This window comes from Anabrus simplex, chromosome 2 (assembly GCF_040414725.1).
Source record: "Anabrus simplex isolate iqAnaSimp1 chromosome 2, ASM4041472v1, whole genome shotgun sequence".
In the NCBI taxonomy this organism is placed as follows: domain Eukaryota; kingdom Metazoa; phylum Arthropoda; class Insecta; order Orthoptera; family Tettigoniidae; genus Anabrus; species Anabrus simplex.
Window position 1 is genome coordinate 587,196,364 of NC_090266.1, and position 21,801 is coordinate 587,218,164.

The window sequence follows — 21,801 nt, forward strand, 5'->3', positions numbered from 1 at the left end:
TGTGCAATAATGAAGTAAATGCCTATAATTTGGGGAACATATGATGCTAAACAGAGAAGGAAAGGTAACTACTCAAGAAAAGATGGGCAGACTACAATTTAAATTGATAAAAATTTATTTACAAACTAAACACAAAATTGAAATATATACAGTTATGTGACATCAATTTTTAAAAGAAAATGTGACTCAGTTTATATTATTTTATGCAAGTAAATAAATCTCAAACATAATGATGGAATCCTGATCATGGCTTGTTGAATTATCCTGGAGAAATACCTACTAAGAAATTACTGGTTATATAAACATCTCAATGGGTCATGGACTCTGCACTTCATACACAATTTAAATCTTCACTTGGGAGTAAATAAAGATACAATTAATAAGGTTGGTTGCGGGCCCCTTACAACATATCATTTCACTGACACAACATTAGAAAGCAACAATTAAACAATGTAGAAAACACAACATGATGTCAAACTTCGCACTTTAAAAATGACATCAAGGTATCCACAATCTTATTGGCGCAAACCATTGCCTATACCGGCACTGCTGAAAGACTGTGAGCACAATTATGTCCTCAATGATTATGAAGTGAGTGTCTTTTTTTAAAATCTGCCTTGCGACAAGACTCTTATCACACAGTGGAGAGACTTGTCATGGTGGGAAGATAGGAAGACAAGCATGGATGTACTAGCTGTGCTCTCATGTTGCAGTGAGAGTGGTTCAGAAAAGTTGCCACCACTTGTCATCGGTGAAGCCTCGATGTTTTAAAAATGTTAGGAGCTTGCTGTGCCAATACAAAGGCAGTGGCAATGTATCAATAACGTCCTTATTTGAAGAACTTTTGCAATTACAATGCCAAAATGGGTCCAAAAACAGGAAAATATTATTGTTAAATGACCAGTACGCTCCACATCCTGTAAATATACATACCATCATTAATCACTACTGATCTGCATTTAGGGCAGTCGCCCAGTGGCAGATTCCCTATCTGTCGTTTTCCTAGCCTTTTCTTAAATGATTTTGAAGAAATTGGAAATTTATTGAACATCGCCCTTGGTAAGTTATTCCAATCCCTAACTCCCCTTTTTATAAATGAATATTTGCCCTAGTTTGTCCTCTTGAATTCCAACTTTATCTTCATATTGTGATCTTTCGTACTTTTAAAGACGCCACTCAAACTTATTCGTCAACTAATGTCATTCCTCGCCATCTCTCCGCTGACAGCTCTGAACATACCACTTAGTCAAGCAGCTCGTATTCTTTCTCCCAATTCTTCCCAGCCCAAACTTTGCAGCATTTTTGTAATGCTACTCTTTTGTCGAAAATCACCTAGAACAAATCGAGCTGCTTTTCTTTGGATTTTTTCAGTTCTTGAATCAGGTAATCCTGGTGAGGGTCCCGTACACTGGAACCATACTCTAGTTGGGGTCTTACCAGAGACTTATATGCCCTCTCCTTTACATCCTTACTACAACCTCTAAACACCTTCATAACCATGTGCAGAGATCTGTACCTTTTATTTACAATCCCATTAATGTGATTGACTCAATGAAGATCTTTCCTTGTATTAACACCTAGATACTTACAATGATCCCCAAAAGGAACTTTCACCCCATCAACACAGTAATTAGAACTGAGAGGACTTTTCCTATTTGTGAACTGCGCTGAATGGCTCAGACGGTTTAGGCGCTGACCTTCTGACCCCAACTTGGCAGGTTCGATCCTGGCTCAGTCCGGTGGTATTTGAAGGTGCTCAAATACATCAGCCTCATGTCGGTAGATTTACTGGCACGTAAAAGAACTCCTGCGGGACTAAATTCTGGCACCTCGGTGTCTCCTAAAAACGTAAAAGAGTAGTTAGTGGGACGTAAAGCAAATAACATTATTATTCCTACTTGTGAAACTCATAACCTGACCTCTAACCCCGTTTATCAACATACTATTGCCTGCTGTCCATCTCACAACAATATTGAGGTCACGTTGCAGTTGTCCACAATCTTGTAACTTATTTATTACTCTATAGAGAATATCATCATCTGCAAAAAGCCTTACCTCTGATTCCACTTCTTTACTCATATCATTTATATATAAGAAAACATAAAGGTCCAATAATACTGGCCTGAGGAATTCCCCTCTTAATTATTACAGGGTCAGGTAAAGCTTTGCCTACTCTAATTCTCTGAGATCTATTTTCTAGAAATATAGCAACCCATTCAGTCACTCTTTTCTCTAGTCCAGTTGCACTAATTTTTGCCAGTTGTCTCCCATGATCCACCCTATCAAATGCTTTAGACAGGTCAATTGCGATGCAGCCCATTTGACCTCCTGAATCCAAGATATCTGCTATATCTTGCTGGAATCCTACAAGTTGAGCTTCAGTGGAATAACCTTTCGTAAAACCAAACTGCCTCCTGTCGAACCATTTATTAATTTTCCAAACATGTCTAATATAATCAGAAAGAATGCCTTCCCAAAGCTTACATACAACGCATGTCAAACTGACAGGCCTGTAATTTTCAGCTTTATGTCTATCACCCTTTCCTTTATACACAGCAACTCTCCATTTATCTGGTATAGCTCCTTCAAGCAAACAAAATCAAATAAGTACTTCAGATATGGTACGATATCCCAACCCATTGTCTTTAGTATATCCCCAGAAATCTTATCAATTCCAGCCGCTTTTCTAGTTTTCAACTTTTGTATCTTATTGTGAATGTCATTGTTATCATATGGGCTTTAGCGTTAGTCTCCTCTGTCTGGACATTATCCTTGTAACCAACAATCTTTACATACTGCTGACCTAATACTTCTGCCATTTAAAGATCCTCACATACACACTCCCCTTGTTCATTAATTATTCCTGGAATGTCCTTCTTGGAACCTGTTTCTGCCTTAAAATACCTATACATACCCTTCCATTTATCACTAAAATTTGTATGACTGCCATTTATGCTTGCCATCATGTTACCCTTAGCTGCCTTCTTTGCTAGATTCAATTACCTAGTAAGTTCCTTCAATTTCTCCTTACTTCCACAGCCATTTCTAACTCTATTTCTTTCCAGTCTGCACAATGAAATATAAGCTGCTGAAAAGTTCCTGTTTTAAAATCCCGAGTATACATGTGATATTTTTGTGGGTTGTTCTTTTAATTTACATGTAAAATAAATAACACAGCACTAAACAAATGGCAAGTAAGGTAACATGGTGCTCAATACTGTACAAGAAAGACATGATTCATATGTTTGTGGCTGTGTGAAATGCCCTAAAACAAGGATCAGTACACAATGCTACATCGCACTCCTTACACATGTACCTGTATTCCCTTTGTGCCTTCTTTTCTCTGGCATCGCGCACACAGTATTATCAGACTCACTAAACTTAATATCAAACTCTTCTTCACTCTCCATTTTCACCTAACAGATGAAGTACACTTACAGGTAGATAGCAATAAATACAGAAAGGCCAGGAAAGAAAGCTGCCTGAGTCACCAATATCCTTTATGGTTGAGTCAGAGACATCTTTGGCAAAAATAAGAACCTGAAGTAATAATTTTATAAATATCTGGTGGAAATACTGAAAAACTAATTAGGTACCGATCAGTGAGCGACATTCCCGAGTATACTCTGGCTTTTATGCTAAGAGGTTAATAATATCGTATGATACTAAATTTTGGTATTGCTCAGTTTTCAATTCTTTTATGATTTTGCAAAATTCTATTGAGTTTCAAATTGCTTTTTTAGCTAAAAATACTTAGTTCTCCTTAAGGAAGTTTGAATGAAGTTTGTATGTTGGACTTGATCTAAAATTTATGATGGGCCTCATAGGAACATTTTCCTTGTGAATTTTAGGATATGATTTATCTGTCAGTAATCTGGGATTCATTATGGTTAATTTTGAGATTTGTTCTTTGTTTTTAAGTAATGTTTTTAGATTTTTCTGGATTTTGGTGGTTGGTCTTTTTGTTTCATTTGAAATGTGTTGTCAAGGAAGCATTGTTTGGTTTTAGTTATGTACTCATTCTTATCAATAATGACGGTAGTGTTTCCTTTATCTGACTTCGTTAATAATTTGTTGTTCTTAACTTTGTCTTTCAGTTTCTTAAGTTGTATGCTGTCGACAGCATTTTTGTTGTCATAGTTGTTATTGTTGAGTTTGTTAATGTATTGTGGTAATCTTTTTTGGACTTCATATCTGATTTCATTACGTAGATCGGATGGAATTTTGTTTAGAGCATTTTCGGTTTCTGCAGTGATGGTGGTGACATTTTGGAAAATTGAGGTTTTTTTTCCAATTGTGTTTTTTCCCCTTGCTCAGTTTTACTTCACATTTTCCCCCGTTTCAATTTTTTTAGGTCTGGTAGTCTTTCTCGTCAGAGTACACAAGATTCTGATACAGAAGGACCTGACACCATCCACAAATCACCTCGTGAATTTATCATCCCAATTGCAGTGGAAGGTGGTGGCTATGTCACCCCTAGGGCAGGGAGCTTGGAACCTTCAGCATCAGATGAATCGACCTCGAGATCGAGACATCGTTCATCCAGTCGTTTTGGTCGCCCAAGGAGGATGAGGTAGGTATATATTCCATGAAAGATTTTTTAATTTAATACACTCCCTTGAGAAAGCTATGTGTACCATTTGCAATATACATTGGTACAGGAAACCGGTCCCGTGGTGTAGGGGTAGCGTGCCTGCCTCTTACCCGGAGGCCCTGGCCCCGCCAGGTCAGGGATTTTTACCTGGCCCTGAGGGCTGGTTCGAGGTCCACTCAGCCTACGTGATTAGAATTGGGGAGCTATCTGACGGTGAGATAGCGGCCTTGGTCTAGAAAGCCAAGAATAACGGCCGAGAGGATTCGTTGTGCTGACCACACGAAACCTCGTAATCTGCAGGCCTTCTGGCTGAGCAGCGGTCGCTTGGTAGGCCAAGGCCCTTCAAGGGCTGTAGTGCCATGGGGTTTGTTTGTTTGGTTTGTGATTGTTACAAGAAAGACACTAATTAAATATACAACATAAATGTGCCCATTTGATCACTTCTTACACAAATTTAACAACAATGTTACGTGTTTTATGTCCCAGATTTTCTAATTTATGATAGTAACTATTAATGGTAATCTGCAACGCTGTGCTGAGTAAGCAGCAACATTGGAAGTGGGAGTAGTACCCTTATGAATGATCAAGATCACGTTCAAACCTCCTGGCATTTTGAATATGTCGGCTGAAATAGTACTGGCCAGAGATGGCATAGCTTCGTTGATGGCATAGCTTCGTTGCCTCATATGGACAGACATTCTCACTACTTATAAAATTTGTTCTGAAAAATTAAAAACAAAGAAGGAAAAGATAAACAAAATACACAAAACAAGGATGACTAAAGGTGACATGAACAGGCAGGCAACAGGATGTGGAAGGTGCTGGACAACCCTACCAGGAACGTAAGTTGGTAGCGCATTCTTCAGCAAAACTATCAGGATCCTTAAAATACCATTTGAAGGGTATACAGGAAAGAGCAGGTATGTCATATTTTCTACAAACTTTTTTTGCTATTTGCTTTACGTCGCACCGACACATGTCTTATGGCGACGATGGGATAGGAAAGGCCTAGGAAGTGGAAGGAAGCGGCCATGGCCTTAATTAAGGTACAGCCCTGGCATTTGTCTGGTGTGAAAATGGGAAACCACGAAAAACCATCTTCAGGGCTGCCGACAGTGGGGCTCGAACCCACTACCTTCCGATTACTGGATACTGGCCGCACTTAAGCGACTGCAGCTATCGAGCTCAGTTTTCTACAAACTGAGATAATTCAGTTCGAAAGTTTCAACCTTTAATATTATCTACAAGAATACATGTACATAAAGTATTATATTATGTAAGATTAGCCTAATGTATTGGTATTGTACATAGATATACAGTAGAAGTCCGCTGTAGCGAGTGCGGCATATAACGAGAACTCCGTTATAGCGACGCCTTTTTTCTGTCCCTTCGAAAATCCTATATTGAACTGTGTATCGTCCTTCGGTTACAGCGAGAACCCTGTCACTGACGCATCCGTTATTACGAGCGATAAAGCGCGCGATTTTTTCCGTTACCGATATTTATGAACACCAGCGATGATATTGCATGCGATCGATTACCTTCGGCATCGTTTCCTCACTATGTGCACTAGCGATTTCTCTCGTCGACATTCGAAGGCGATGTCAGAGTCGATTAGTAATACCCATCGACAGCTGTTCTGTAAAGAAAATTCGAAATGAAAGAGAACACATTTTCGTAATAAAAGCGTAAATAACGTGTCCGATAACGGTTGTTAACTCGTTAAAAATTAGGGCTGATTAAACGACCGCTTACTTTTGAGGCCAAATACTGCAATTAAGTAAGAATGGGATACACCTCGAGATATGGCAGAGTGCTTAATTGATTTCAGAGGTTAGTTTATATTTTATCGCGTCTGGTTAAATTACGGAAAGGCTGTTATGAAAATGTATAGCGAGAAAGTTATAATTTCTCTACTGGCGCTTGAAGTGTGTTTTCATCATACGTATAGTACGGTTAAGTTAGGATACGTGACGCTGTTTGAATAAGAAAACTGAAACGTTTGCAACAAAATGCGATCGATCATCTTCGGTACGGTATAGTTTTCTCACTTTGTGCATTTGCGAGCTCTCTCGTTGACATTCAAAGGCGATGTTGGAGTTGATTAGTATTACCCATCGACTGCTGTTCTCTAGAGAAAATTCGTAATGAAAGAGGATAACACATTTTCGTAATAAATGCGTAAATAACATGGCCGATAGCAGCTGTTAACTCGTTAAAAGTAAAGACTGAAGTAAACGAGATCTCAATTTTAATGTTATTACGGAAATTAAGTAAGAATTTGATACATCTCAAGATATGACAGAGTACATCACTGATTTCAGAGGATATTTCATATCTTCTCGCGTCTAGTTACGGCAATTTACATGTAAATTTTTTGCGAGGAGGTTATTTCTCTACGTGCGTTTCAAATATATTTTCATGATACATATACGGTTAGCTAAGGTGATGCTGTTTGAAGAAGAACGCTGAGGTGTTTGCCACAGAAATATCTGGAGTGATACCGTATATCTCCGAATCCAAGACCTTTTTCCTCAGAATGTCATGTGAAAACACAAGGGTTGTTGCATTCGCGGCCTAACATGGATCCCACTGGCAACTACCGCAGTAACCACGCTGCTTCTTTTCACACGCGCACAGAACTCGTTGACAATAAATGACCGCCTCTTTACTATACATCGCTATGATATAGATGTTGATTCCCATAGGGAATCTGAAATATTTGTCCTGAATGAGTAAATTTATAATACCAATATAAATGGTCCGTTATTGGACATTATAAATTTTCCAGCTAACTCATTCTTGGTTGCCAGCGTTTCGCCCTTGTGTGCTAGGGTGGGCTCATCAGTTGGTACCTAGCACACCTACCAATACGCTGGCTAGTGCATACCGTGGAGGCCACTGCGTAGGCTAACTGGAGCCACCGGCAGTGCCAATGCACTAAGAGACTTTGTCTCATTATCAAAAATTGATGCCTGCTTGGCCATCAGATGATATAGATGTTGATTCCCATAGGGAATCTGAAATATTTGTCCTGAATGAGTAAATTTATAATACCAATATAAATGGTCCGTTATTGGACATTATAAATTTTCCAGCTAACTCATTCTTGGTTGCCAGCGTTTCGCCCTCGTGTGCTAGGGTGGGCTCATCAGTTGGTACCTAGCACACCTACCAATACTCTGGCTAGTGCATACCGTGGAGGCCACTTGTGCTAGGTACCAACTGATGAGCCCACCCTAGCACACGAGGGCGAAACGCTGGCAACCAAGAATGAGTTAGCTGGAAAATTTATAATGTCCAATAACGGACCATTTATATTGGTATTATACATCGCTAGCCGCGAAAACCGGTTGTACAGTGCCTGAGTTTTTCTCAAATCTGCAGAATGGCATCAAAACATGTGACCCTTCGAATTCTTAGAAAAGCCATGGCTACTCAGTGGCAGAATTATAATGCGTCTATTGTACTCGACGCATAGTAAAATTAATATTTATAGACAGCAGGAATATTTTCGTGATAGATAGTCGTATTGTAAAGATACGTGAAAAAGGTATTGCCGGCAAATTTTTAACGGATTCTAGTCGATATTATGATGCCAATTTTAAATTAATGGTTATTAAACACTCGGATATGTAGAATAATTGTGTAGCTGCAAGAAAATACGGCATAGGCCTAACCAAAGCCAATATTTGATGTTAGTGTGAATACAAAGAGCTAAAAAAATGCGTACTGTACAAAAAATGCATTCAGTGCTCCGCAACAAGGACGCTTTAAAGAAGTCGAAGATGAAATTGTGAGGTGTGTGCAAGAAAAACGCAAGGGCGAAATGGCCATACCGTGGCGATATAAACTCGTTCGCTGACTTTCAACGTCCGCGGTTAGGCCTATATATCACTAGTCGCTGAATTTGGCCGAACCCGGCAAGCGAGACGTGCGTGTAGCGGTAGCCGGTTATATCTGACGCTGCGTAAAAGTAACAGTTTTATAGACAGCAAGAATAATTTCCTGATGGATCATTGTATTGTAGAGACGCATGGAATAGGTATTGCCGGAAAATTTTCAACGGGTTCTATTTGGTATTATGATGCCAATGTTAAGTTAATGGTCCTTAAACCCGCGGAAATGAAGAATAATTGTGCACCCACAAAAAAAAAAGCCGAAAGTCAATGCTCGGCGTCTAAAAATGCGTAGGCCTACTGTACAACAAGGCATTCATATGATTTTACAAAGTTGTTTTTGAGCCTGATTTAAATTTTGTGAAAGAAAGAGTGGGGTTCATCTTGGATTCGGAGAAATACGGTACTATGTTTTCTTCAGAATGAAATTAAACATACTTTCACGTAGTATCGGATTACGAAAAATAACAAACAAGTAAGCCATAGTGTGGATATCATCTGCGGAAACGCAAGTTTTGAACGAACTGATTGCCGTTTCATACCGATTTTAATGTGCATGGGGGGTTTTCCGACTTTTATTCAAAAATCGGATTTAACGACAATCCGTTATTGCGAGCAAATTTTTCGCTGTTATGAATTCTCGCTATAACGGACTTCTACTGTATATATATATATATATATATATATATATATATATATATTGAGCCCTGACAGCAATCCCTGTGACCATTTTGCACATCTTAATTCTGTATCTCAGTGTTGGGTTATGCCGCGGCAAAGCAAAGCAGTCGGAGATCCATGAAGCCTCCACTCTAGGGACGTGCAAGTCCGACGAGTCGGGTCACAGGTTCATATAGTGGACTGTTATCAGTGTGGTTCAAACGTAGAAAGTAATCGTCATTTTCTGCCTAAAAATTACGTGAATATTCCGCAACAGAATGTTAAGAGATCTAGGATATTGGCATATTCATCAAGATACATTAACCATCATTTCATTTTATCCTAAATTAAATAACTATCCTAGTATTCCTACGCTACATCAAATGAGAACTCTGTGAAATGTTTCATTTATGGAAGGATTTTCTGTTTAATGACTTCAAATAACTTCGAATGTCAATTACATTATGAGCAAATTATTAGCAACACAAACGGATATAGAAAGGAAAAAAAAAAGTTACGTTAAAATTGAAATAAACACCTAACTTCATGCTCTTGTTACAAAGAAATTATAACATCGTCAATCAAGAGAAAATCGAAAAAAAACAAAAGAGACAAAGTGTCCCTCTGCTGAAGGCTTACAGTGAAAGATCTATTATCCATCACGCATTTCGAAATAAATAACTAGGAATTATAGAATCGTCCACTTCAGAATGCTGTTCCTACTCAAATATCTCATAATATTCCGTCATTCTAATTTAAATCATCGCATTATTTATCGGTAAACTGTCTACCTAGCAACTTGAAAACACCGTTATTCTAAATTCATAAATCATCATAAATGCAAGAGAAATGTTTGAAAGACACAGGATCGTAGCATAATATGTCATCCATCAAAATCATGCATTAAAAGACAGACTCGATCCTCTCGAACATTCATCGAAGACTGCACCTAGATAAAGGACATCAATAGACATTGCAGCATCTACAATAACCTTCTCTAACTACGTTGATTCTGCGCCTCCGGATTCCACTGCGACGTTTGGCCTGAAATAACTACATCAGCACTAGGCGTCAACTCAAATGATCTACAAAATATCCAACTAGCAAAGAAATGATTTACTTACCATAGGAGATCATATTTCCTTCACGACATGACCCAATATCTTTACGTTACCGATTATTTTGCGAAGATCCTAAACATCCCTTTAATATCGTGCGCTCTGGTCAATCTTGTATTTAAATAGGATAAATGTGACGACCATCTATTAGTGTTCGTGAGTGCAAAATCCTATAACATTATTCTAAAATACGGCCTCGTGCCTAAATAAATCATTCATCACAACAACATCAAAATTCACGCATGACCAACACAATTCCTAACGCCAATGCCATCATCAGGACCTTCACATTACATCATCATAAAATATGCAATCCTAATGACACGTCTATAACCATCCACATCTCTCTATCCACGTACATATTTTCAAAGATCCTACCGTATCAAACACCTTATCACGTCGCACAAATCGTCATGCACAGCGAATTCACAATACCTAGGAACAATCTATTCAGGCAATTACGTCAAAACTATTAAATACGTTGCCACATTAACACCATATCACCACAATAATATCACACTTCCATTATCAAACACCGTATTTCTGCACAAGCACATAATATTTGAAGACCACAGAATCGCACGTCGCAAATACTAAGCTCCTCCGAGGTATTCTGAGCCATGAGTTAGGTTAATGTTCATCACAATAATACCATTACGGTACCAATAACATCGATGCCAAAAATCATTCCGTAAAACCTTGCTAGCAGACATTAAAAGAAAACTTACACGACCCATCGCATATTATCACAACGTAGATTGACTCACCGCACTAGACGCAACGATCATAAGTAATACAACGCAATGATTAACAAATAACGGTCGCCTTCAAGTTGAAAATTATACATGTCAAATCGACATTAAAAATAAATACTACTCTACATCTAAAATAAGCAACTACATGGCGGAATATATAGACGATATTCAAGTACTCATCCTGGGTTGTTGCTCCACGACGGTGTCACCTTCCGTGTTCAGCTCTCACTTATTAACATTATCCATTAGTGTCCATCACATTCCTGGCCAGATCCTTCGAGGTCCCTCTATTTTAGTTGTTCATGTTAATACGTGCAGTCATCTCATATGTATAACCAATAACTGACGGTTCCATGTTACCTGAAACTCAGAGATATCAATTAGAACAGGGTAATACACCTTGATACAATTTTACAGTTCAATTAATACACTTGCCTTGCACTTTCGATAACAAGATATCTTGTTTTACAATATAATATGTGTTTATAATATGCCAATATCACGCTAATATATCTCTTCGACACAATCTTTTCTCCACGAATTTTTGCTTCCGATCCTTCTAAGATACAGATTGAGAGTCAACTTCCTCAGAGACAAAACAAATTCTACAACAACATAATAATCGCAGACGGTTTGCTTTTTAGAATTCTTCTTTGCTTCTAGCTCCCATATGTTCTTGACAATTGGAAACATTTGACACATAATGCGTAACGATCTCGTATAAATCAGCTGTACTAGCAAAGGAACTTATTTAATAATTGCTGCCTTGTATTTAGGTTAGTAATCGACAGTTTCATTCTTCATCTCGATCGTCGAATCGTGCGAGACTAGATGTACAAGGTATGGCCCTCTCATATAAACTTATTATTCACACGTTTCATGGCCCTCAGTAATATTCTGTCGTTGATATTCTGCCGTTCATGCATTTCAGAAACTTTACTTGAGGAATGTGTATTATTCATTTAATCCTGCCCTATGTTTCACGATGTTTAATTGTCTACCAATATTTCCAAGGCACCACGGGGTTTAGAGCTTGTTATCAATCCGCCGATATCTTCAATTCAGCGATGCCGTTCACGTAATTAGACAAGTCAACTGAACTCAAATTCACCTGGAGGTGTGATAACCAAACATAAGATTTCATTGACATTATTTCTCAACATAAACTTCCAATGTGTTCACCAATCTCATCCTGACATACATTGGAAGGTTATAATATATATATATATATATTCGTTTACGGCCATTAGATACCACGTTAGATAACAATTACATGTTTCTGGAAGCCTTCCTCACAGCCCAGAACTTTAGCATCCTTTCTCTGGCAGCCTGTCTTCTTTCTTCCGTCTACCCACCGTTAAGTTTTGGTTTGTCATGGAGTCCCTGAAATTTGTCGATCACTGACCTAAACTTTGTTCGGTTTGAGATGTCTTCTGGATTTAGTCCCACCTGTTTGAGATCCTTTCTCACCTCCCTGAACCATTTGTCTGACACTTTAGGTCTGCTGTCTAGTATTGTGAAAATCCTTTTCGTTAGTCTCTTCTCATCCATTCTAAATAAATGCCCATAGAATTTATGTGTCCGTTTTCTCATGGACTCGATTAGCCTTTCATTGTCTCGGTAAAGTTTTTCCCTTCCTCGCAGCCTATACTGTCCATACACAATCTTTGGACCCATTATTTTGCGAAGGATCTTTCTTTCAAATTTCTCAGCTTCTATGAGTCCCGCTTTTCCTGTCATTTGGAGGCATTCACTAGCATACAGACATTCCGTTTTGATCACTGTATTGTAGTGCCTTAGTTTAACTCATCTGGAGATGGTTTTCTTCTTGTATAGAGGATATGTCCTATGAAAAGCTGCAGCCATTTTCTCCTGTCTGGTGTTGTTGTTGTACATAGATAATAATGGAAATGTAGAATTTAGTTTTATAATTTAAAAAAAATTGAAAATCGAGTAAATACACATTTGTCACGAAAATCAAGGGGAATATCAGTCTTATGAACACATTATCATGGAAATAAAGAGGAATGTCACTTTTAACAAAACCTAACAAATAACATTATTAATTAATAGTGACGAAGTGTATCAATGAAGAATTTTCCCTCTGGTGCACAAAATGATTTAAGGACGTGCAGAACAGAAATTTTGCTTCAGAGATTGAATGTAAACCTGAAATAGAAATAAATTACAAATTTAAAATCTCAATATTCCCAACATGTTCGTGAATGTAGAGCAACTTCATGTACACTAACTCTGCACTTATAAAATGTCTCTGGGAGAACAAAATCACTAACTGGTGTTTCTGATAAGTGTGGAGGTGATTTTGGAGCATTTACAACAGGTCTTTCCTAATGACCATTGTAACTGTCTCTGTATTCTATGAATCACTGATGCTCAATGGTATAGGTCTTGTTTTAAAAGGGCAAACTTTTCTGCACAAGGGAGTCAAAAATGTGGTCAATTGATGAATTATTAGTTGATCAACTTCAATTACTTGGAAAGGGAAGGGCTTATTTCTGGCACTCCTAAAATGATCCACCCAGTCTTCTGGCATTTCAGCTACAAATTTCTGATTAATTAGTGCCACGTTGTCCGACTCGTTGGCTGAACGGTCAGCGTACTGGCCTTCGGTTCAGAGGGTCCCGGGTTCGATTCCCGGCCGGGTCGGGGATTTTAACCTTAATTGGTTAATTCCAGTGGCACGGGGGCTGGGTGTATGTGTTGTCTTCATCATCATTTCATCCTCATCACGACGCGCAGGTCACCTACGGGTGTCAAATAGAAAGACCTGCAACTGGCGAGCCGAACCCGTCCTGGGACATCCCGGCACTAAAAGCCATACGACATTTCATTTCAGTGCCACGTTTCTGTCGCACTCCAAATACGAGTGCCCACGAATTGGAAATATTATTTTCACAGAATCAAGGCATTTCGCGTGATGTACTACAAAGTGGAGAAATCAGAAAACAGTCCAGTTCTTGTTCTGTCCACGTGCAGGATCACAGAAGATTATCAGGTGTTTTATCTTGTCTCCAAGTTCACAAAATATAAAATGATGTAACATAGAACACACTTCATTTGCTGCTTTATGTGCAGCTGTCTCTGGGTATGTATAGAATACTGAGTGTCCACTAAACAAACCATGTATATTGAAGGACAGCAGTGACAGCTGTCTGCGGTAATACACGTCGTTAGTGGATAAATTAGGTATGCATAAATTCTTTTCGAAATCCACCGCTAGTGCTTCCCTATCAAGGTTTTTCTTGGAAGTGAGCCTCAAAAGTCGCTTACGTGTATAAAACTGTTCAGCTTTTTTAAGATGCAATTTGTTTTGAATGCCCAAGTGATATAATTGAGCTTCAATTTCCTTACACTCTGCACAATCTTTGTTAAGTGATTCTATTTTTGACATTCTAATTTTAACCTCAGCTGCATAAGTGTCACATGTACTGGATGTATCCGTGCAAGGATATCCAAAACTTATGTTAAATTTGTTAGAGAATACGGTATTTTCTGGTAGATTTCATATGATACAGGACTATTGGGATTCTTATCCATAAATATAGCATGCATTTTCTTAACTGATAAGCTATCTGGCAAGTACACTTGTTGTGAATTGTGGAGACTATAATGACTCTGCCTTCCTGTAAAAGACTTTATGTGATCCTCAATAGAATGCAGTATTAATTCTGAATGCTTTTTCTGTCGATTTGTATGTTTTCCGCATTTTGTCAACCTGGGGTGTAAGGTCTCTAGCCGTTTCCTAGAAATACCGAAGATGGACAGAAATGCTTTGTAACATACATTTCTTTCAACCATATGCCCGTCTTCTGCGATTCTAACTTTATACCTGTAACTCTGATTATGTGAATGCTTCAAATTTAGTTTTTCTAGACTTCCTTTGAGCAACTGGGTTAATGTCTGTTAGACCAGATAAGTAACTACTCTTGTTTGTTTCTAGTACTGAGCAGATTAAAGTCATAGAGAAGCCTTTTTCTGTTGTTCTCAGAAATGTTTGTAAAACACTGTAACCTATTGCAGTGACAGTCTTCCCCTTGTTCATGAGATTGTACCTTAAGCTTCTCTGTTACCTCAATTACTCGACCGAAACTAGGTCTATTCTTGGTTGATGCCATCATTGTGTTACCATTCTCTTCTTCAGACATTGTATGCAAACTAATCAATAAACCACAGTCATGAACAACTAACACACGGTAAGGTGAAACAACTGACTATCAATTCAGCGTCATATAAAACAGTACTGCCACATACCAAGCTGACATTCCCCTTTAATTTCTTGTTCTGTGGTGACATTCCCCTTTCATCAATTGTACATGTATTTTGAAATTTGTTACATTTCCGTGACTTTCCCCTTTACTTGATTCCACATTGTCATAAACTATTCTCCTGACCAGAAAGTATATATAGGTAGTGTTAATTCATTTTTTGTTTTACATTGACCATCGACACTCGCAAGATGATTTGAAGATATTATTTGTGTTATTAATCCAGAATTATTTCCTGCCTTACAAATGAGGTGACCATTGAGGTGTAGGACTATAAAACAATAAATATTTAATTAAGATACAACCTTTAAAAACCTTTAAAGCCGCCGATAGAGTTGACAGTCGTGCTCGCAGGCACGTAAGGTTTGGTAATCCTGCCCTCAAAATCCAACTGATGCAAATTGCTATCTGGCTTAAAATATTATCGTCAAAGGTATTTTAAAACAATAAATTAATGGTGAAGGAAAGGAAGATAATTTAGCAAAGGGATTAGTTTAAGAGAAAACCATTGGGATTCTTCCATGTATTTACTTCCATATAATGTATAAGTACCATGAGGTGGCAGCATATCTAGTTACAAACCTATTTTCTAATTGAAGATTCCCTTATTGCATTGGGCTAGTACCATTCTACTGGAAACAGGCAAACAAAGAAAATTAGAATGACATGAGTTACATTACAAGAATTCCTGCAAGTTAAAAGGTTATGTTAAGACACGTTAAAGGAAATATCACTTACGTTATCCTGTTACCTAAGCAGGGACTCCCTGGAGCAGTGAGAGTTTGGAACAAAGATGTCTACCTTGACAGAGAACCAAGATCAGCATGCTGAGACGCTAATGTCCCCACCCCAGTTTGCGTGTGTCACCATTCCAAACAAAGAAAAAATCCACCAATCACGTGCAGAATTCAACAGAGCAGCCTTCGCATCTTCTTAGATGAGGGTGGAATATTCTCACACCCTCTGACACTTGCCAGAACATCACAAACAAGGGTTCTTTCTGGCGTCATTCCAGTCATTCCAATGATCCCTGATGTTCTCCAGGACATCTGAAACAAGGTTTCCTCCTGGCGCCAGCAAGACATGAAAAATAAAGAGTCAGGCCTTCCATAGGGTGCTTTAAAGGTTGTATTTAAAAGGTTCTCTTCTCAATTTTACTGCGTAGAACAAAAAATAAATTTTCTTTATAATAATAATAAAAAATAATAATTTTTTGCTAGTTGCTTTACGTCGCACTGACACTGATACGTCTTATGGCGACGATGGGACAGGAAAGGCCTAGGAATAGGAAGGAAGCGGCCGTGACCTTAATTAAGGTACAGCCCAGCATTTGCCTGGTGTGAAAATGGGAAACCACGGAAAACTATTTTCAGGGCTGCCGACAGTGGGGTTCGAACCCACTATCTCCCGGATGCGCACAGCCAACTCACCTGATAATAATAATGATGATGTACGTGTTGGCGGGGTAAATAAATGAGTACAGGACCTGGTAGCATCCTACTTCTAAGATATATTAACTAAGCACTACAATTACTGACACACACACACACACACACACACACACACACACACACACACACACACACACAGAGAGAGAGAGGTTCCACGTCGCACGGCTACACGTTCCCCATTCACCATCAGTCCACACTGTAGCACACTACTAGTCCGATAATCACAGCAGTCCACACAGGTCAGGATAGTATCTGCTGTTCACTCAATCCGCCGAACTCCGTTCACAGTCTGCACACATCGTCACTCAGTGTTCCCTTTGTGCTGCTCCAGAACACCTAGGGTTCTTCTACAGCAGCCGGCCCCAGGAGACTCACACACACGACGTCAGGGAAACAGGAATGAGTCCTCGGCTCCAACAGGCAGATACTCCGTCAGGCTGACATCCCCAGCCCAGGCTATCACTGACTGCGCTCTTTGCTAACTCACACCAGCGAACTCAATCTCACTCTCTCTCACTCACTAACTCTGCAGGCAAGTAACTGCTCTCTTATATAGCTGCGCCGACTCTTCTAGAAGAGTCTGGATGCTAGATGTTTCCAGGAACCTCGCGAGATGGAAGACTCCAGATTAATCTTCGGGTAATTTCCATAGTCCTCTGTCGTGGGACCGCGGACGGACGCGAGAGGGCCGGCCTAGCACTTAAGTGTTGCTCATGATTGGTGTGATCGAGAGTAAAGGGGTGGGCTGAATACGGTGGCGAGCCCTGCCCATAGCAAGTTGGCATGGCAAACGCTATAACCATTACAATAATAATAATAATAATAATAATAATAATGAGTGTGATCAATTAATTCTAATAAGACAACGAGCTTGGAACATATGGAATGCAAACAGAAATGATAAAAATAGAAGCAACTTCATAGAAGCCAGGAAGCTTGCATCAAAAGGCCTCAAAAAAGATCAAAATACAACATATGAAAGACCAACTAACAGCAGTGGAATTGGACTTCAAACAGAACAACTCAAGAGACTTTTACAAAGCATTTAAAAACAACGTAAGGAAATACACGCCACCAAATTTATATTTCAGAGATCCAAAAACGCAGAAAATTGGTTATAATAACACAGAAAATTCTAGGATACTTGCAGAATACTTTGAAGAACTACAGTATATAACAGCGATCCACCAGAAGAGAAATTTAATTTTCATAATACAACAACAATACAACCAGACTCAAAATAACCATCAAAAGAGAAATTCAAAGAAATCATGAAAAAACTCAAAAATAATAAAGCACCTGGGGAAGATAATATAGTTGCTGAATTGCGGAAATACTCAAGTGACAATATGATACAATGTTTAACATATATCTTCGAAGAAATATGGATAAACAGGCACTTTACCAGCAGGATAAACATCAACATTATTACACGCGCTACACAAAAAGGGGAATAAATCGTACCCTAACAACTATAGCGAAATTTCCCTTTTATTAATTACATATAAGATTTTGTCCAAGGCACTCTTAAAAAGAGCAGAAGAAATACTAGACCCACAATTAGGAGAGTATCAAGCAGGATTTAGAAAGGGAAGGTCATGTTCAGAACAAATTTTAAGAACATAATAGCTGTGAGGAAGATCAGAAACTCTAAATTTATAATCACTTTTGTAGACTTAAAAAAGGCCTACGATTCAATTGATAGAAACACACTGTTGGATATTTCAAGGGAATTAGGACTTGATAATAAAACAATTAAATAATTAAAGCAACTTTAACAAACACATCCAAAGTAAAATTTTTGGGTGAACTCTCAAAACCATTTGAAATAAGATCAAGTGTACGACAGGGAGATGGTTTGTCACCTCTACTCATCAATTGTGCATTAGAAAAGGTAGTTCAAGAATGGAGGAAAACCATCAATGTTAAAGGTGTTCAACTTGGAAGAAATCCAAATAAAATAATTATAGATTGTTTAGCTTTCGCAGATGACATGGTGTCAATTACAAACTCATTAGATTTTGCTCAAGAACAAATACGAGAATTACAGAAACAAGCAGCCAAAATAGGGTTGCAGATATCATTTGAAAAAACAAAGTTGATAATACCTCAGACAGATTGCTTTAAATACCTGAGAGAATGGATAACAAACAAGAAAAGAAAAGGTAGCTATAGATATAAGCGTAAACAAAATAGAACGGATGTTTCATATGACAAAAAATATATAAAATAAGAAATTTCTGTCCTGGAACTTGAAATTAAGACATTATCAAAACAGTGGTTCAGCCAGAAATTTTATATGCAGCAGAAATGAAATGAAATGGCATATGGCTTCTTTTTTTAATGCCGAAGTGTCCAAGGACATGTTCGGTTCACCAGGTGCACGTCTTTTGATTTGATGCCCGTACCTGTGCGTCGTGATAAGAATGAAATTATGATGAAGACAACACATACACCCAGCCCCCATGCCAGAGAAATTAACCAATGATGGTTAAAATTCCCGACCCTGCCGGGAATCAAACCCGGGACCCCTGTGACCAAAGGCTAGCACGCTAACCATTTAGCCATGGAGCCGGACATATGCAGCAGAAACTCTTAATCTTACAAGAATTGGGGATCTTGAAAAATTAGAAAAAGTGGATAGAAGAATTTTGAGAAAAATACTGGGACCTATAAGAAACAACAATGCTGAATTCAGACTATGATCAAACACAAAGCTATATTTAAAAGATGAAAAACTGACAACTGTAATGAGGAAGACTCCAGTTTTTTGGACACATTTATAGAATGAATAACAATAGATTAACTAAACAAATCTTCAACCTATTGAACAGTTACAAATCCAAGTCAACGTGGTTCATTGAAATTGAAAAGGATATGAAAAATGCTGGAATTAAAATAGATACAATAGAAAACAGAAAACGTTTCAGAGAAGTAACACGAAAGGCAGGATTTCAGGAGAGAAACAAATTAACAACTGGAAGATAATGGACTTGAGAGGAAAAGGAACAACATTCTCAGAAAATGAAGGAAGTTTGGAAATGAAGAAAGATAAATGCAAAGAAAAGTAACCAAAGTTGATTTATAGTACCCTCAAAAGGGTTATTCGAATAATAATAATAGTAATAATAATAATAATAATAATAATAATAATAAATATTTTGTATGCTAGGACAAGGATTTTATTTTAGGAACTTCAACTACATTTAGGGTGAATAGAAGAATTTTCCTGCATATCTGGAAACAAAAATCAAATCTCTACATGTAGTTTGCATGTTATTACAGACAGATGTTCACCATCAGACTTAAATAACAAATAAAGTAAACAAAGTGATAGGTCAGTGTGGGAAGAGGGAACACTAGAAAGGGAAGACAAGGACAAACGTGAAAAATACAAAAGGACAAAGACAGTTGGGATGGGAGAAAAGAAGGGGATTGGGAAAATATACAGCCAAAGCAGGTTACAACGTTTTTGTGGGGACCGAAAAAAGTCGTAAAGAGAGAAGGTGCTAAAAAATGAAGAGCAATCTCACTGTTAAATGTAAGGTTAGGTTTGAACGTAAAAGTAATTACTATGAAAACGAAGAAACGGGTGTTTACAATGATAATTAATGAAATAAATAAATAATACATTTTAAGAACACAAACACAGTAAAACATCAAGGAAAAATGTTTTTAGAAACGCAAACTATACACATCGCTTACAAATTTATTTAAAGTTGTCATAGGAAAGTCTAACATCTGGGCGATTTTCACATGTTTATGTGTGGATTAGCATCCACTTTCTCAATATACTTGAAATTTTCATCATCTATAAACAGTCTAGCTTTCTTCTTCTCCATAACTGAATGTCCTGCAAACCAGTACGTGTAAGTACAGTAGGTCCAATTTATGTACGTTGTTACACAATTCGCTTACAAACGTAAAATTAAGCACCAACATGACAGCTGTATATGTAAGTACAGTACAGACTGAAGAACCTAACAGTTATAAATGAACTGAGTCAAAACTGAAAAGAAATGGCTTCAGATATCACGGATCATACAATTCATAAACAACATTCAATATTCAGTGGTCCTATGTGGTGATTCAAACTTATCACAATGGTGCAACAATCTACTCACCCTGTTGACATTTCTGCCCACATAATTATGTCAATATCAATTCAAAATTATTCCTACCACAATGGCATTACCTCAGCAATAAGATTTCAAGAAAAGTTCACTTTACCATGACAACAATCACAAAATGACACATGTGGAAACAATCCTAGCGTACGATTGACTTGATCTGGAGAAAAACTTCAATTTACCAATTTATCATAACAAAAACACACATGGACACATTCCTAGCATGCGCTTGTAAAATGTGAATTTAGACTTAACTTCCCTGAACAAATTTCGCTATGGAATATAATTAATATTATTTACTTATTTATATAGTTAATATTATATTATAATTAATATTAATGATCCAGACATTACTTCAACATCCCTATCGTGGAAATCCTAAACTTGTTAAATTAAATATCAATCTATGTACCGTATATAAAAAAGAATGTTTGTATGTCTGTCTCAAACGGACTCAAAAACTACAGGACCGATTTTTCTGAAATTTTCACAATTTGTTCTTATTACTCCTGGAAGGGTTTAGGAAGTGGTTTCAATGAAATCCGATGGGTAGTTATTTTATGATGAGTATTTTTGTCATTAATTTTATTGCTAAGCCGCACCAAGATTGGGTCGACTTAATGGGCAGATTGTCATTAGGTGACAGCAGCTTACGGTATATCATTATAGTCTGGTGAGAAATGCTGTATAGAGGAGGATGGGAACATGCTGCCAGGTTTTATAAGGTACCCTTCTTGCTAGGAGGTTCATGACTGTGCTTGTTATTTGCAAATAGCAGTCCAATATGCCATGATCGAGGTGTATTTTCTTGTCATTAGACCAACTTTGATAGGTGTGCCCACTTTGAAGGATTTAGCTGTTTATTAGATGTGAAAAAAATATTTTAGAAACTGTGAAACCTGTAGAAT

The 21,801-nt window shown here is 37.9% G+C and overlaps 1 protein-coding gene across 1 annotated transcript in view; it reads left to right on the forward strand.

Moving 5' to 3' along the window:
• Nuak (Nuak family kinase 1) overlaps positions 1–21,801 on the forward strand; it is a 585,653-nt gene that overhangs the window by 456,707 nt on the left and 107,145 nt on the right. The window contains exon 13 of the mRNA XM_067140970.2: positions 4,355–4,573. Coding sequence (XP_066997071.2) covers positions 4,355–4,573 — 219 coding nt within the window. The remainder of the gene's footprint in view (positions 1–4,354; positions 4,574–21,801) is intronic.